This window comes from Herpailurus yagouaroundi, unplaced genomic scaffold (assembly GCF_014898765.1).
Source record: "Herpailurus yagouaroundi ecotype Mexico unplaced genomic scaffold, PumYag 191, whole genome shotgun sequence".
Taxonomy (NCBI): Eukaryota; Metazoa; Chordata; class Mammalia; order Carnivora; family Felidae; genus Herpailurus; species Herpailurus yagouaroundi.
The window spans coordinates 2184474-2200556 of record NW_024412422.1 but is presented as its reverse complement, the minus strand read 5'-3'; the positions used below and the strand labels follow the sequence as shown (position 1 = coordinate 2200556).

Sequence of the window (16083 nt, the reverse complement as noted above, 5' to 3'; positions counted from 1 at the left end):
TTAGCGGCCGAGAGAGCCAGGTCCTCATCTTTGTTCATTTCCTTCCTGGCCATTGAGAGCATGTTGGGCATCTAGGTGTTGATGTGCAGGCGACCAAGTTCATGCTCCAGTGGGAAATTCTTCCTGTCGGCTCCCGCTCTGACAGTCTGCAATTGTTTGCAGCGCCTCACCGTTTTAGAATCTCATGACATGCTTCGTAAATTCATCACATTTTTAAGAAACGAAGATCGATGCCGTGACGTATGTGAAAGCTTAGAAGGATGCCATACGCTTTGTCTCGTGGGTGAGTATCTGTGGCTGGGCATCAGGAGAAGCCCAAGTGTGTTTGCTTTTTACTGTTCTGGGGATCATGAGTTGTTTTTAGTAACGCTCGGAAGTACTTAACGATAAAAGACATGCAGTTAGATACATAAAATAGACACGCAGAATTGAAAACTGATGGAAAATATAGCAAGCTGGCAACCTGGCTGAGTGAAAAATGTTAAATTTTGGCCCTCAGCTTCCTGGCATCCAAGAGAAGGATGAAAATGGGATGAGTCCCCTGGGTAATTCTCGTCTCAAAAGAGAAAGGAGGGCACAGCTGGGTGGTGTCTAGATCAGAGCAGAGCCTCATCATCTATTTTACGCTTTCCTTGTAAGTAGAGAAAGGACAGAAGCCAATGGGTAGAGCGTAATTCTCATCACTTAGAAGAGGTTTTTTTTAATGGAGAAAAAGGCCCTTGGGGCTAAATTTTAAGGGAGTTCGTGGTGAGTAACTTCGGTGAACGCTGAACAAGAGTGACTTCCTGGGACATTCAGGTGTCCTTCCAAAGGTCATTTCTTACATTGACTCTCGATTCTCAAGTTTTAGTGTCGTATTGAAGTGTTATATGCTAACTAAAGTTCACACACGTCTGCGTATGAGTCTGCCTGTCATCCTCACGGCAAGAGTGGGGATCATTATTCCAATCTTCTAGATGAGGAGACGGATTCGAGAGTTGAGGGTCGCACAGCTCCTCTGTGGCAGGGCCAGGGTTTGAAGCCAGGCGCGACACGGAGCAGCCCCGGCACTGCCAGCTGCCAGGTGCCTCTCCACGTGGGATTTCTTCCTGCACTTGGACGTGACTGCGGGAGCCCCAGGCGGAGAGCGGGGCTGCGAGGTGACGAAGCGAGTCTGCCCGGGCTCCTTGCACTCAGCCTTCTCTTTGCAGGCAACCTTCTGCAGTTGGGCTCCCTCAGCCCCAAGGTGTTAGAGGAAGAGACGGATGGGTTCGTGAGTTTGCTCACCCAGATGCTGTGCTACTGTCAGAAGTACGTGTCCCAGAAGAAATCCAACCTGACGCACTGGCACCCCGTCCTCGGCTGGTTCTCCCAATCTGTGGACTATGGGTAAGTCCCAGGGCAAATCACTGCCTTTCTTGTCTCCTGCCTGTCTCTCACCACCTCCCCCTTCTTCCTTCCATCTTTCTTCCGGCTTCTGTTGTTTTGTTTCTGGTTGCAAAAGTAATATATATTCACTGGATAAAATCTAGATAAGACCAAAAGAAAAAAAAACCATCCCATTGTGCTACTACCCAGAGACAACCGTGTGAACGTCCCTTCAGTTTCTTTTTTTTACCTGTAAATATCAACAGGTTGTTTTTTTTTTTTTTTAAGTTTATTTATTTTGAGAGAGAGCATGCACATGTGTGGGGCAGGGACAGAGAGAGAGGAGGAGAGAGAGAGAATCCCAAGCAGACTTGACACCATCAGTGCAGAGCCCGATGTGGGGCTTGAACCCACAGCCTGTGAGATCGTGACCTGAGCCGAGATCAAGAGTCGGGCGCTCAACTGACTGAGCCACCCAGGCGCCACTCAATAGTTTTTTGTTGTTGGTTTTTTTTTGAGATCATTTATTTTGTATTTCATTCTTTAGTAAATTGTGAACCTTATCTGTCAACCCTATTTTTTCTTTTTCAGTATCACTTTTCCTGACTCCCTAGACTGCCATATTTTGGAGGTGATTAAAATAAGCCCCGTAACTGAAAGGGGATAGAGGTCACCTCAGATCCTTTTCAAGAGGTGGAATATAAATTTAAAATTTTGTAACTAAAGGACTCAAAAACGTTAAAAGCGCTAGGCTCAAAGAGAGAGATTAAGTAAACGGCATCACAGATTTGAAAGCAGAACAAGCCTCCTGGGCTGAGATGAGGCAGGTCTTGGGAGTGAAGGTGGCTAGAGCTTCCGGCTCTTTTCCTGTTCAGATAGCTGCCTGGATCCCTGGCAGATGTCCTTGAAACAAAGAGTGAGGGCCAGGGGAGGAAATCCCAGGATAGTCTCCCTTTTCCTCCTACCAGAGTGCCATCCGGTTGAAAAGAGAAATGGCCAGCCCGTGACGGGCCCCAGTGTGATAGCCCAGCCTGAGCAGAATGGGGCAGGTGTGTTGTGGCCTCAGGAAGGACGTTCTGGGAGGCAGGAGGGGCGGGGGGGGGGGGCCAGCAGTGGGCAACCTGGTCTGCTCTGAGTGGATTTGGACAAGCCCCTTTACCCTGCTCTCCTTGCCCGAAACCCGGGGATGATTTTCCCAGTCTCTCGGAGTGTGTTGTTTCAGAGGATTGAAGGAGATGTAAGGTACGTGAAGGGCCTGCCTCTAGGCCTGGCTCGTGCTCATGGGTGGTGGCTGTTTCCACTGTGGTGCCGGGAGCCAGGGGAGCCCTCATAGGATCTTAAGCCGGGAGGTGATGAAGGCGGATTTCAGGAGTGTGAGTCTGACGCTAGGGCTGCGGCGTGGAGCGGGGAGACTTTCAGGAGGTCGGGGGTCGTGGAGACTCGCGGGCCAGGCCTGCGGGCTGGATGTGAAGAAGAGGCCAGTGCAGCAGACGGCAGATGGCTTTTGTCGACTGAATGGTAAATGGGGTGGGGTCAGAACAGAGAGAGGGCATGACTATGGCAGGTGGAGCCTGCGGCCCTGGGGCGAGCAGGGATGCTGTTGGCGGCACGGGAGGCCTGGGTGGGGTGGCAGAGAAGGCAAAGAGGCCAGCGCCTTATGCATCTAGGCCCCCTTTTTCGTATCCTCTTACTCGCCATGTCGAGTGGCAGGTTGTAGCCACCCCTCCAAGCGGAAGGCCCACTGGGGAGCTGAGCGGGCTCTCCCCAGCCATCCGTCAGGCGGAGCTGACAGCACCGGTCTCCTGCTCTCTCGTAGCCTTAACGAGTCCATGCCCTTGATCACCAAACAGCTGCAGTTCCTGTGGGGGGTGCCTCTGATCCGGATCTTCTTCAGTGACATCCTGAACAAGAAGCTTCTGGAGAACCAGGAGCCAGCCCACGCACAGCCGGCATCCCCCCAGAACGTGCTTCCCGTGAAGAGTAAGTGGCTCGGGGGGGGCCGACCCTGTGGCTCTGCCTGGCTCGGGAGCCGCTCCTGCTGTCCCTGTGTGCCTTCTCCCCTCTGTTTCTGTGACGCTCGGACTTCTCCCACAAGGGTTTTAAGACCACTAAGCCAAGTTCACATTCAGCAAAACAGCAATAGAAAATCTTCAGGAATAGAAAACAAGGACCAGGGAAGTAGCAGTAGGTGAACAAAACCGAGGTCGTATATAGAGAAGAGTGTCCACAGATGGGTGTGCCACAAGGGCCATGGTGGTTGTCTCTGGACTTCCATTTGGCTCTGAATTTCTGGTAGCTAAAATGAAAAGGGGGGTGGGGATCTTTTCTTACTCTTCCCTAGCAGGAAGAAAGAAGGCCCGTTTCTTAAATTTTAAATTTTTTTTAAGTTTATTTATTCTGAAAGAAAGAGAAAAAGCATCAGCGAGGGAGGGGCAGAGAGAGAGGGAGAGAGGGGATCCCAAGCAGTCTCTGCACTGTCAGTGCAGAGCCCAACACGGGACTTGATCCCACCGACCGTGAGGTCACAACCTGAGTCAATACCAAGAGTTAGACACTTATCCAACTGAGCCACCCAGGTGCCCCCAGTTTTATTAAGTTTATTTATTTATTTAAGAGAGAGAGAATCCCAAGCAGGCTTCGCGCTGTCAGCGCAGAGCCCGATGTGGGGCTCCATCTCATGAACCGCGAGATGATGACCTGAGCCCAAACTAAGAGTCAGACGCTTAACTGACTGAGCCACCCACATGCCTCAGAAGGTTCATTTCTTAAGGGAAGTAGAGCCTTTCTGAGTTCCTAATCATAGAAAAAGTCTCCCACGTGGGGGTCCTTATGCAGAGGTCACTGGGTCACTGGCCAGGCCACCTTGGCATTGCTCCTACTGCGGAATCAGTCATAGGGTCCATGGAAAGGTTTCTTGCCCACTCTGAGAAAAGTTCGGGAAATGCCAGTGACACCGAGTTCTGTGGCGCCACCTGCCTGTGGCAAATGGCCAGGTTCCGGGTAACTTTTCTTCTGCCAGCCAGTGTGGTGCAGAGCCCCATGTCACAGCTGCCCGGGAGCAGGGCTCAGTGTCGCTTCAGCAGGATGTAAATGTAAGGGAGAAGGTTTAAAACTAACCTTCGAGCACAACCCAAAGCAAGTATCAGTGCTCGAGGTTGATGCTGCTCCCCTCTGAAAGTACGGAGAACTGGGAATCAACCAGGCCACCCGCCTTCACCCATCATCCCCTAATACGGTCGAATTTTTACCCTTGTGGGTTCTGAAGTCCGGTGGCAAAGTAAAGGAATCCCCTGTAGGAGTCGAATGTGCCTGGCTTGTTCTGGAACATCTTCTGATGTTCTGAAGAGGTCTTTGGGTTCCACCTAAAAGCCTGTGGTTAATGCTTTTCTAGTTTACCCCAGAGAGATAACTTGAGTCAGAGCAGTGGCCCCACTGTCCGGCCCTGGCTATAAAGGAGGCACGTTATCGAAATGCTCTTTACAGAGTGAAACTGGGCAGATGGCTGAGCGTCTGCTCACACGTTCCTTCTCCTCTCCATGCCAGACCTCCTGAAGCGCGCGTTTCAGAAGTCCGCATCAGTTCGGAATATTCTCAGGCCTGTTGGGGGTAAGCGTGTGGACTCTGCGGAGGTCCAGAAGGTCTGCAACATCTGCGTCCTCTACCAGACCTCGCTGACGACTCTGACCCAGATCCGGCTGCAGATACTCACAGGTTGGGAGGCCTGAGGCGTCTTCTTCCGTCTCCAACATTGGGGGATGACTTTTCTTAGAAAAAGCTGATTTTCTTCTGGCTTCCTTAGCTCAGAAAACATATTTTGGAGGAGGTTGTTTTTGAGCTATTCCCCTTCGAGGTTGATAACACCTCAGCTAAATGCCTCACACTAACCTCCGTCCTGGCGTGGCCAGCTTGCTCCTGTGACCTGGCTCTTGTTTTCATTACGGAGCGCCATTTGCTTTCAAAAGTTACTGTTTTTCTGAATAGAAAACTAGAAAAAAAAAAAAAAGAAAAGAAAGAAAACCTAGACCATATTTAATCCCATTTTCCAAAGATAACCACCTGTGCCTGAGTGTGCTACACGTATGTATATATTTAGACTGAAATACGTAGTTGTGCCCTTTCCATTAATCATTTTAGAAGCATTTTGTCCCGGTCAGCGGTTCTTCCAAAGTGTCATTTTTATCGGCCGCATAATATCTTCATCACATGGGTCTCTGCCCAGCATTTTCCTTCTTAGCTGAGCAAGGAAGAAAGTTCTGCGCCCCGCCCCCCTCACCCCGCCCCTGTGAACACAAGAGTGTGGGTACTGGGGGCCTTCCACTGCCTCGCAGGACTTGCTTGTAGGAATTGGTCTTACGAGGACAGGAAGTCTGTGAGCAGTAAAGCCGTTGACTACGTAAAGGATGTGGAACTTTTCTGTTTCATTGTACCTTTTTTTACATCATAAATTGCCACTGCCTCTCTCTTTCACACTTACTCATCTTGACGTATTGATAGAGCACCTATGTGTGCCAGGCTGAGGATAAAGAGGTGACTAAGACAACTGGGGTCTCTTCCCCGAGGGATTCTAAGAATGAGGAGATGAGCTGTAGGCACGGGAACAATGTAGTGCCCGTCATGACGGGCACTGTGACCATGGACGTCATGAGACAGCATGGGCTTGGACTGGAGCAGGGTTTCCCGGCCGCAGCACTGCTGGTGTTTTGGGCCCAACAGTTCTTGGCGGTGGAAGCCGTCTTGTCCTTTGTAGGATGTTGAGCGGCCCAGCCATCACAGATGCCCGTGGCGCTTCCCCTCCCCATTCGTGCCAACGCTGCCCGTCTCCAGACACTCCCAGAGGCCTCCTCGGGGGCAGCGCGGTCCCCGCTTGGACAGCACAGGCCTGGCGTGGTGGCGGGGTTGGAAGCAGGGGCACCTGGGCGTGTTTTAGAAGTCGTGTCTGCAGGTCCTACGGTACAGTTGGATTTGGGGGAGTGAAGGCTAGAGGCTTCCAAGATGAGGCCGGGTTGTTGGCCCCCACAGCCTGTGGATGGTGGTGCATTTGCAGAGCTGGAGAAGCCCGCTGGAAGAGAGGCTGGGGGAACAGAGTCTTGCCTGGCTGTGAGGAGAGCGAGGTGCCAGGCAGGCACGCGAGTGGACCGCGCGGGGGCGTGAGCAGAGGCGTGCTGTGTAAAGCCCTGGGCCCGGGGCAGGTTCCCTCGGGGGAGGGCAAAAGCAGACGAAAAGGGGCCCGGACCGAGCCCAGGGCCCCAGCACCCAGTGTGAGGGTTTGAGAAGCGTATCGAGTGACGGGATTTTGAGGTGATGGGCCCGCGTTCAGCTTTTTGAGGCAACCACAAATTCAGGCATCCTCCTCGTCCCAGTGAGAGAACCCAGAAGTTCTCTTGGCTGACTTGAAAACGTATCCTTTTAAGAAGGAGATAAACTAGCGTGAAGCATCGGTAGAGTATTGGGTCTGTTTGTTTAGCGACACGCAAAGCAGAGTGTGGGAGACCACGCGCTTTGCTCCCGCTCCTCGCGTGCCACGTGCTGCCCTGTGGCCCGGCTCCCCAGGGCCCTGCGTCTTCATTGCCGTCGGAGTTGTGCCGGACGCAGCCCTTGTTGAAGCCGCGTCCGAGGCCGGGAACGAGCATGTTCGTCCCCGCCGTGAGGACCATTCACATGATGTGAGAGCAGTTGCTCTTCCCTTCTCGTCCCGTGGGAGTGTATTTGTGGTCTCCGCAGTGCGGCTGCTCACTCCGTCTCTGTCTCCACCTCCTCTTAAATTCTGAGGGGTCTGCGTTCCGTCATCTCGTCCTGCCCCTTGGAAAATGTGAGCTCCAGCCTTCAGGAGTAGTAAGTGGCCACTCCTCTCTGGTTCCTTCAGGCCACCCTGGTCTAAGCACAGAGCAGCACTGATTGAGTCTGTCATCCTCCTCCTCCAGGCGGATATACCTTCCCGAAGCAGTTCTTTGTCCAGAACCGAGTAATTCAGAGTGCCCTGTAAAATGAGGAATAATTTGAGGTACACGCCCTACTGTAGATTCAGGGACACATGGACTTTCAGAGCCATACTCTCTGAGTCAGTAGCTGTACTAATAGACTTAAAATGTGACAGCGATGTAGCCTGTGTGTCCGAGGCCTTGGAGCCATTGGGAAGCGTTCCTAAAATGTCTTCTCCACCCAGGGTTAAATGTTTGTGTGACACTTCACGGGATCTCTGCTACAGTCGTTCATTGCTTTCCCATTTTTAACAAAGGTAGAATAGTAGAAAAGAGGAAAGCTTTGCTAAATTGTAGGTGAGCCAGAACGATGGTTTCAAGCAGGGGTCAGCAAAGGGGCCAAATGCGGCCCACCACTTGGTTTTGTAAATAAAGTTTTACTGGAACACAGCCCCATCCGTTCATTTACATCTTGTCTGTGGCTGCTTTTGTGCTATGCTGGTAGCATTCAGTAGTGTGACAGGGTGTTAGGCCAGGCCCACAAAGCCCGAAAGTACTGACTCTCTAGGCCTTTCCAGAAAAAAACTTGCTGACCCCTGATTTAAAATATAAACGCTGAGTCAGACAGACCTGGGTTCCTCTTCTTGGCTCTGCTCCTTATTGGACTGAGTGATTTGGAGCTAATTACTCAACCTCTCCAGGCTTCAGTTTCTTCTCTTATAAGATGGAGGTAACGTTAGGTTTCACAAGGTAGAAAGGTGATAATGCATGCAGAGTACTTAGAATGACATCTGGAACATAGAAAGCACCCACTAAACGGTAGCTGTTATTGCCATCATCACTCTCGGTGGTGATAATGATTTTCTTAGTAATTGCACCTTTTTTCACACCCATTAAGTGTCCACTAATAGGAGTGTTTTGTTCCCCCAGCGGATAGGAGAAACCGTGACCCAGATGGTGCCCCCACCTGAAGCTTGGGTTTCTCTGTCCTTTTCCAGGACTCACTTACCTTGATGACCTGCTCCCCAAACTGTGGGCGTTTATCTGTGAGCTGGGGCCCCACGGAGGGTTAAAGCTCTTCTCGGAGTGCCTCAACAATGACACCGAAGAGTCCAAGCAGCTCTTGGCCATGCTGACGCTGTTCTGTGACTGCTCCCGGCACCTCGTCACGTAGGTTGACTGCTGTGGGGCCGAGTTCCTCTCCAGAATGTGGAGAAGCCCAATGACAGTGTCAGGAAGGAAGCAGTTGCTGATGTGATTGCCGCCATCCTCTGGACCCGTGTGGCAGGGTCATTAGGAAAATTAGATGAGAAAACATTTTCAAAGTAGGTGGCACATAGTTGGGGTTCAGCAGTTCTTAGTTCCATCCTTCCAGGGGAGCTGGTTCAGTCCCACTGAGTGTGGGCTCTGGGATTCTCCCAGAGCTGGGTTCAAATCACTGCTCCACCATTTCCTCGCTAGGTTAGTAGTTACCTGGAAAGTTCCATAGCCAGAGTGCCAGGATGCAAATCCTGGGTGGGCCACTTCCTGAGACACCCCGGGCAAGGGGGCTCCACCTTTCCGAGCCTTTGCTTCCTCACCTACGAGCGGGAACAACAGTAGCACGTGTCTCTGGGCTCTGTGGTAAGGATTGCAGGAGATAAAGCACACAAAGTGCTTAGCACAGTCCAGACACTTAGGAAGGGCTGCGGGCTGTGGTTCTTGTCATGGTTATCGACTAACCCTAGGCGAGTTGCTTAACCACTCTGAGCTTCCTCCTTCAAAGAGTAGTAATGGTTATCAGCCATCCGATAGGGAGTACGTGAGAAAAGGAAAGTCAGGTTCTCAGTGCAGTGCCTGGCTCAGAGTGGGGAATTAATAGATGTGAGTCCCAGTCAGTGCTTTTTTTTTCAGCCTATGTGTCTACTTGTGTGTTTGGTATTCTTTTAATTCCACTTTTTCCAAAGGTTGGTAAAGAATTATGAGAATGGACCCCGTCAGGCAGTTATGTTCATGGTAAAAGACATTGGGTGGGAGGGGATCAGGGACACAAGGTGACAGATTGGGTAAGAACCACGGAGAGAGGTGCTCCGTGAGCAGTTGGAGGCCAGGGCAAGGGTAAGACACCCTGAAGGGCTGGGTCTAGGACGACCCAAGAACGAGTCATGCCCTAAGGTGAACGGAGCAGACTTAGGAGATTTTCAGGTAGAGCTGTATCTTAAACAGTTCATTTATTCACACATTCTTGCAAACATTAGTTCATTCATTCCCTCATAAACACTTCTCAGGTACCTACTAACGGTCACTAGTGGCTGCTGCAGATGCAGGGAAAGATTCTACAGCTTTTCTCAGTGGGCACACACTCTCTGTCAAGATTTCTTGATAGGCATGGATAGGCATGGATGGAGAAGGTGTCACAGTCAGATCCTTATGAATAAGGAGAATACAGAGGGAAGCTTATTGTTGTTTTCCTCTCTCCGTTGTGGTTTTAAATTTTTCACTATGGACAGTTTCAAATTAATAGAAAGCGGAGAGAAGAGTAGAAGGATCCCTCAAATGCCCATTACCAGCTTCCACACTCATCTGCACGTGGTCGCTTTTGCTTCACCTCTGTCCCCAGCTGCTCTCCCCTCCGGATTCTCCTGAAGCACATCCTACCCATCAGAGTTTACTTCGTGAGCTTCTATTCGTCTAGTAAGAGGTACACATCTCGTCGTTCCCTGCCCTTTCCTCCGTGGGAAGTTGTGAATAATTTTCCATCTGATTTAGGATCCTTGACGACATCGAAGTTTACGAAGAACAAATTTCATTCAAGCTGGAAGAGCTGGTCACCATCTCCTCTTTCCTGAACTCCTTTGTGTTTAAGATGATCTGGGATGGGATCGTAGGTAAGGCGAAGATGCCAGCCGTCGTGCTGCACGCGGGGAGGCCACGGTCTGGAACATCAACTGATGCCTAGCTTTATCGCCCATCACAACCAATTGCACAGGCACGTTTATTCACGTAATTGGAAGTTGTACTTCTCCTGTCTGCGGCCTCTTAAGATAGTAGGTGCAGATATGGAAGTTTTACATCTCCCTTCAGGAAGTACGTGTAGGTGTGAAGGATTATTAACGATGATGATTTTGCCCCGGATCTCCCTTTGCTTCTTTGAGTTGATTTCCGTGAAAAGAGAACATGTGTCAGGGCACGCTCCAAATCAGAGCTCACCTCCTGAAGTGCTTCCAGTTTGCTTGGTACAAAGCTCCTTAGATTAAAAAGGTCCTTTGGATCAGCTGCTAGTGGGAGGCAGACAGTGGTGATTGTGTCTGAGACGCTAGGGTCCTGCAAACAGAACGTACCCAGGGCGCCTTTTATTCTGTCGATTCCGCGTGGACTCTATAGAGTGAGGGAGACAGAGACCTTGGTGGGGGCTGGTGACCGGCAGAGACAAGACGCCATCCTCCTGGCTCCTCGCCAGCCCTGACCAGCTCCGTGTTTGCAGCTCTCCCATTTCTTTGACCCACAGAGAACGCCAAGGGGGACACCTTGGAGCTGTTCCATTCTGTCCACGGCTGGCTGATGGTGCTGTACGAGAGGGACTGCCGGCGGCGCTTTGCCCCCGAGGACCACTGGCTGCGAAAGTGAGGAGCGGGGCCGGGCGAGCGGGTTTGTGGGGGGCCAGGCTCGCGCTCTGGGGCCAAGGGGTCTTCATCTCTCCCTCATCCTCTGTCCCCCTGGGAGGACAGACCGCCCAGCGGTTGGTGCCTGTGAGGATGTGCTCACCCTGAGGGTGGTCAGGGCTCAGTAATGGTGACAAAGCCAGGGCATAGTTAGCAAATGGGAAGAAACTTCTTGTAGCTGAACTGAGCAGCAGGTTATGAGAGTTCAGTGGTGGTTTTTATCAACAGAATGAGCAGGATGAAAACTATAGCTGGCCTTTTGGGGGTAGGGTGGGGAGATCCACTTACAACAACTAAGTGTAAGATGTCTGCAGTTTTGTTTTGTTTTGGTTTTTTTTTTTTAGTTTGTGTATCTTAAGAGAGAGAGCAAGCAGGGGAGGGGCAAAGAGAGGGCGAGGCAGGATCCCAAGCAGGCTCTGTGCTGTAAGCACATAGCCTGTCTCAAGGTTCGAACTCATGAACCGTGAGATCGTGACCTGAGCCGAGATCGAGCTTAACCGATGAAGCCACCCAGGTGTCCCAAGATGGCTGCCATTTTTTATAAATGACATGTCGGCTCTTATGTTGTGGCACTAGAGTGGGGTCTGGCGGAGCAGAGACTAGGTATTTTAGGCTTTGCAGCCAGAGGCTCTCCTTTGCAAGAGCCCAGTCTGCCATTGTGGCGGGAAAGCGGCCAGTGACGGTACGCGGTGGACGGATGTGGCCGTGTTCCGCCGAAACCTTGCTTACAAAAACGGCAGCAAGCTGGAGCTGGCCGCCCCTGCGCTAGAGAGCTGCTGTCCTATGATAACCCCAAACCCATGCCTTTCTTCCGAAGGGACCTGAAACCTAGCGTGCTCTTCCAAGAACTGGACAAGGACAGAAGACGGGCGCAGCTGATCCTGCAGTACGTCCCTCATGTCGTTCCCCACAAAAACGTGAGTTGCTCTCAGAGCCGGGCCCCTGTGCATCTTTGTGCCGCATGGCACCCGACTCGCCCCCTTTGCTGTAGCAGTTGGAGAGAAAGAAACGAGCTCGTTCACTCCGCAAATGTGCACGGACAGTGGGTCTCCGTCTACATCAGGTATTAAGCCGAGTACAGAAACTGAAGAAAGTATGCACTGGCAGTTCTAGCAGGTGGGGGGCATGTCACAGGGATGGATGCTGGGGGAGCCCAGACAAGGGGGCCAGGCCCAGCCGGCAATAGGGGGAAGGGAGTCAGGAGAAGCTTCCAGTGGTTAAAGGTCCCGGGGGGTTGAGAATACGGTGCTAATGGAGGGCCCGACATACGGTCTGGCTGCGGAGGACATGAAGGAGAGCCAGGAAGCTGAACGGGTTTGTAGGGGTTGGAGCTGGAAGGACCCTGCAGACCAAGGGTAGGAGCTTGGATTTTGGCCAGAGCCGTTGGAGCGTTATCAGCTTCGGGGTTCCCTGGTCAGAGCTACGCTTTAGAAGGTTCCTTCTGGCCATGGGGCAGAAGACCAGCTAGAGGCAGAAGTGTTATGGGAGTGGAGAGACGATAGGATCAGAACAAAGACATTCAGAGAAGGAAAGGAGGGATTCAGGTGGGGGGCGGGCTTCTGGCTTGGGCTCCTGGGTGCTTGGGGGAGTCACTCCCTGGGGAAGGGATGCAGGCTAGAGGAGGTCAGCTTTGAACACGCGGCACAGGCGTGCGGTGTCCGCCACTCCTCGAGGCCATCGGACAGTGGGGCTGGAGAGAGACACTGCACGTGGACAGCGCCCAAATCTGACTGCATCCATGGCCACGGACAGGGTGGTCAGGGAACCGGGCGGAGTCAGACAACCAAGGGGCCTGTTGTTGAGAGGGCCAGCATGAGGAGAGGACTCATCAGAGGAAGGAAACCAGCAGCGTGGTGTCCCGGACCCGAGAGACATGAGAGTCTCAGAAAGGGTCAGGTACGGTGGCCAGAGTGTCAGGAAATGAGGGAAGGTGCTGCCCATATCCCTGGTCTGTAGTGAACACTCCAGAAATGTCTGCTGGAACCCGCAATGATAGATACTGTGCTCCCTCAAAAGAGACTTTTACGGTCTTCGTGTGCCTCTCTTTCTTTTCCTTTTTCTTTTTCTTTTTTTTTTAAGTTTATTTATTTTGAGAGAGAGCACAAGTAGGAGAGGAGCAGAGAGAGAGGGAGAGAGAGGATCCCAAGCAGGCCCCGCGCTGTCAGCGCAGAGCCCAACCCAGGGCTCGAACCCATGAACTGTAAGACCATGACTTGGGACGGGAGAGTCAGACGCTCAACAGATGGAGCCACCCAGGCGCCCCTCCCTTTTTTTTTTTTCTTTTTGGACAAAAGACATTTTTAGAAAAGAGCCTAAGTCACATTTTTTGTAAATTGAACCTTAGTTTTCAGAGATACATATTCCTCGCTGCTCTTTGATATTGTTTTGACCTTGATGTTAATGCTCGCAGTTGCCATTCTTTACCCTCGAGTAGTGATTTGCAAACGGATGTGGCTGTTTAAATTCTTATTGCACTTGATAGCAGAGCCTCTTAGAAATGAAGGGAACTTGTGGGGATTACTTAGCTAAACGCCTCCATCTGGGGTGGGAGGCCTCCGACGATACACCTGACCTTGCCTCAGGTGGAAGGCCCGGAGCCTTGCAAAGCCAGCCATTGTATTGCTTTACTCTTCCCAGTGATGGGACGTTCTTCCTCACCTTAACCTGATTTACTTCTGTGTAACTTCTACTCTCTGGTCCTTGAACAGCCACTCTAAGTGGAATCTCCAAATCTTCTGAGATGTGCGGACAACTCTCGTTTGCTTTCTGGTCTTTGTGCCACAGGTAGCATCCTTCCCCTCCCCCCAGCTACTCCTTGGGGAAGTGGCTTCCAGCCGCCCATCCCCTGGGCCTCGTCCAGTTTGGGGCAGTTTAACTGAAAACGCAGCACCCTGCCCTGGCCCCGCGTGTCCGTGAGGTCAGCCCTGGACCATAGCACTCCCATCACTTGTAGTCTGGGATTGCCGCTCCATGTGTCTGCAGGTCACAGGCGCTCTGCTGGGGTGACCCTGGGTTGTCACAGGGCATTTTAAGTTTTTGAGAAGAGCACAGTGAGATCCTTTGGACACCATGTGAAGCACCAGCTCGAGCTCACGATTTCAACGCTCCTTTCGAGGATGCCACTACGCTGGGTTTTAAAAACAAAACTCAGTTTTTGTTTCAACGGGCGTGTATTTTTAAAATACGAAGCTCTTAGCACATAAATACTTACCAAGTGGCTATAGGACCCTCGCTACCTCGTAGATGGCACTGTAAGTATTTCTTTTGACCTAGGAGTGCCGTGAAAGTCATTACTGAGTCTGTGGGGGTACTGAGAACAAGAAGCCTGAGAACCTCTGAGATTAGTTGGCATGTCTTGGGGACCAGGCTATAATCTAATCCTCACTGTGTGTTTTTTCTTTGGGGAATTGGGGAATTGTGCTTAAGATTGCCATCCAAGCTTTTTGTCCTTGGTTCAGGAACTTTTTCTCCTCTCGTGGGGACCCTTCCCAATCCCCTGGCACCTGTCCTGACCCTTTTATGGCCCCAGCAGGTACAGGAGGGCATCTGAGGCTCAGTATGTCACAGCAGCAAGGCACTGTCCCCTCCTGGGGGGGGCACGTACTGCCCTCTCTCGCTGGCATGTTCTTGCCAGAGCGCACGGGGGGGTTGTAGTCTCTCCAGGCCTGCCCGCAGTCTTGCGCCTGTCATTATGGCATCTGCCCTAAACGCCAGAACTCTCCCTGTTCTTGATCTCATTCACGTGGGCGGCCCACAAAGCTGTTCCTGCTTCCCTCAAAGTTTTTAAAGGCCTCGGCTCCGCCTCGTTCATACACACAGCACTTTCTTCTCTGCACTCTCTTACATTGCTTTTACGCTTTTATGTGCAGTGCATCCGCGGACTGGGACTTGAGACCTTCTCTTTTGTTCTGGCCTGGAAGGCCTGGTGCCACACGGGGTGGGCAGTGGCTCTGTGGTGTGGTGGCCCGTGCGTGAGTCCCGGGTTTGACTGTGGTCCCTGTGTCCACCAGCTGTGTGACCTTGGGTGAGTCAGTGTCTTCATCTGCCAGATGGAGACAAGGACCCTTTCTCAGATGTCTGCTGCCGTCGTGAGGCCTCTCATACCATTGAGAGCTGCGTACCGTTGCCCCAAACCCCCTTCATGCCCTGTGGAGACCAGAGCCCCACACAGTCTTTCCTTGACTCCTGCCATTCTCACGGCCACCTCTGCACTTTTAGTTCTGTGTGGGCAGTCTCCGCCCCATATGGGATTAACCCAGGTGGGAAACTCTTCTTTTAACATTTTTTTAAATGATTATTTGTTCATTTCAAGCGAGAGAGAGGCACACACAAACGAGTGGAGGGAGAGGCAGATGGAGACGGAAAGAGAAAATCCCGCACAGGCTCCACACTGTCAGCTCAGGGCCCGATCACAAGGTCATGACCTGAGGTTAAGTCAAGAGTCAGACGCTTAACCTACCGAGCCACCCAGGTGCCCTGGGAAGCTTTTCTTCTGCCTCGTGTTCAAGTCATGCTAAAGATTTGGGGTGAGAGCAAACAGTCGTGCCTCACGGCCCCACACAAGTTAAAGACCTGTTCTGGAAGTCTCAATTCCCCCTGCACAGACAAGAGACATGCCAGTGCCCTTCGTCCCCGTCACCGCCTCCCTCACTGTGGCTCCGTCTATCCTTCCTTTCCATCTTGTCCTGGAACCCTGATACTATCCAGAGCACTTCAGTCCTTGTTTCTAGGCTGGTGAACCAGCCACCTCAAGCGGCTCCCCTGAGAAGTAACCGCTCTGCCAGATACGTTCCTCCTCCTCCTCGGGAAGCTGTGGGCAATCACTTTTCCTGCTGCAGCCGTGTGTTAACTTCGTAGTCAATGAAATGATGAAACGTAAACACACGAGCCTCTCCTGTATGTAGTTAGCTCTTGTTACCGTTGTTGCTATTACCATTCTGACTGTTCTTATTGTATTTAACAAATCCTTTGACATTTGAGGGGATTCCCATTTTTAAACAAAATCAGCAGCGATTGGATTTATTTCTTCATTCAGCAGGCATCATCAGAGTGCTTTTACAGCAGTGATTCTCAACCCCAGGACGGGGCCAAGGGTCGTGCTCTCCTGAAAGGGGCTTATCAGAATCTTGACCATGGGAGAGAGGGTTCTTCTCTAACAGTAACTGAGAAATATTACG

The 16083-nt window shown here is 51.6% G+C and overlaps 1 protein-coding gene across 5 annotated transcripts in view; it reads left to right on the top strand.

Moving 5' to 3' along the window:
- The window catches only part of UBE3B (ubiquitin protein ligase E3B), a 51166-nt gene that overhangs the window by 16127 nt on the left and 18956 nt on the right, over positions 1-16083 (top strand). For all 5 annotated transcript variants that reach the window (XM_040443611.1, XM_040443612.1, XM_040443614.1 and 2 more), the window contains 8 exons: positions 163-283; positions 1191-1368; positions 3164-3327; positions 4891-5058; positions 8264-8435; positions 10014-10132; positions 10753-10867; positions 11724-11823. In XM_040443611.1, the coding sequence (XP_040299545.1) occupies positions 163-283; positions 1191-1368; positions 3164-3327; positions 4891-5058; positions 8264-8435; positions 10014-10132; positions 10753-10867; positions 11724-11823 (1137 nt within the window). The remainder of the gene's footprint in view (positions 1-162; positions 284-1190; positions 1369-3163; positions 3328-4890; positions 5059-8263; positions 8436-10013; positions 10133-10752; positions 10868-11723; positions 11824-16083) is intronic.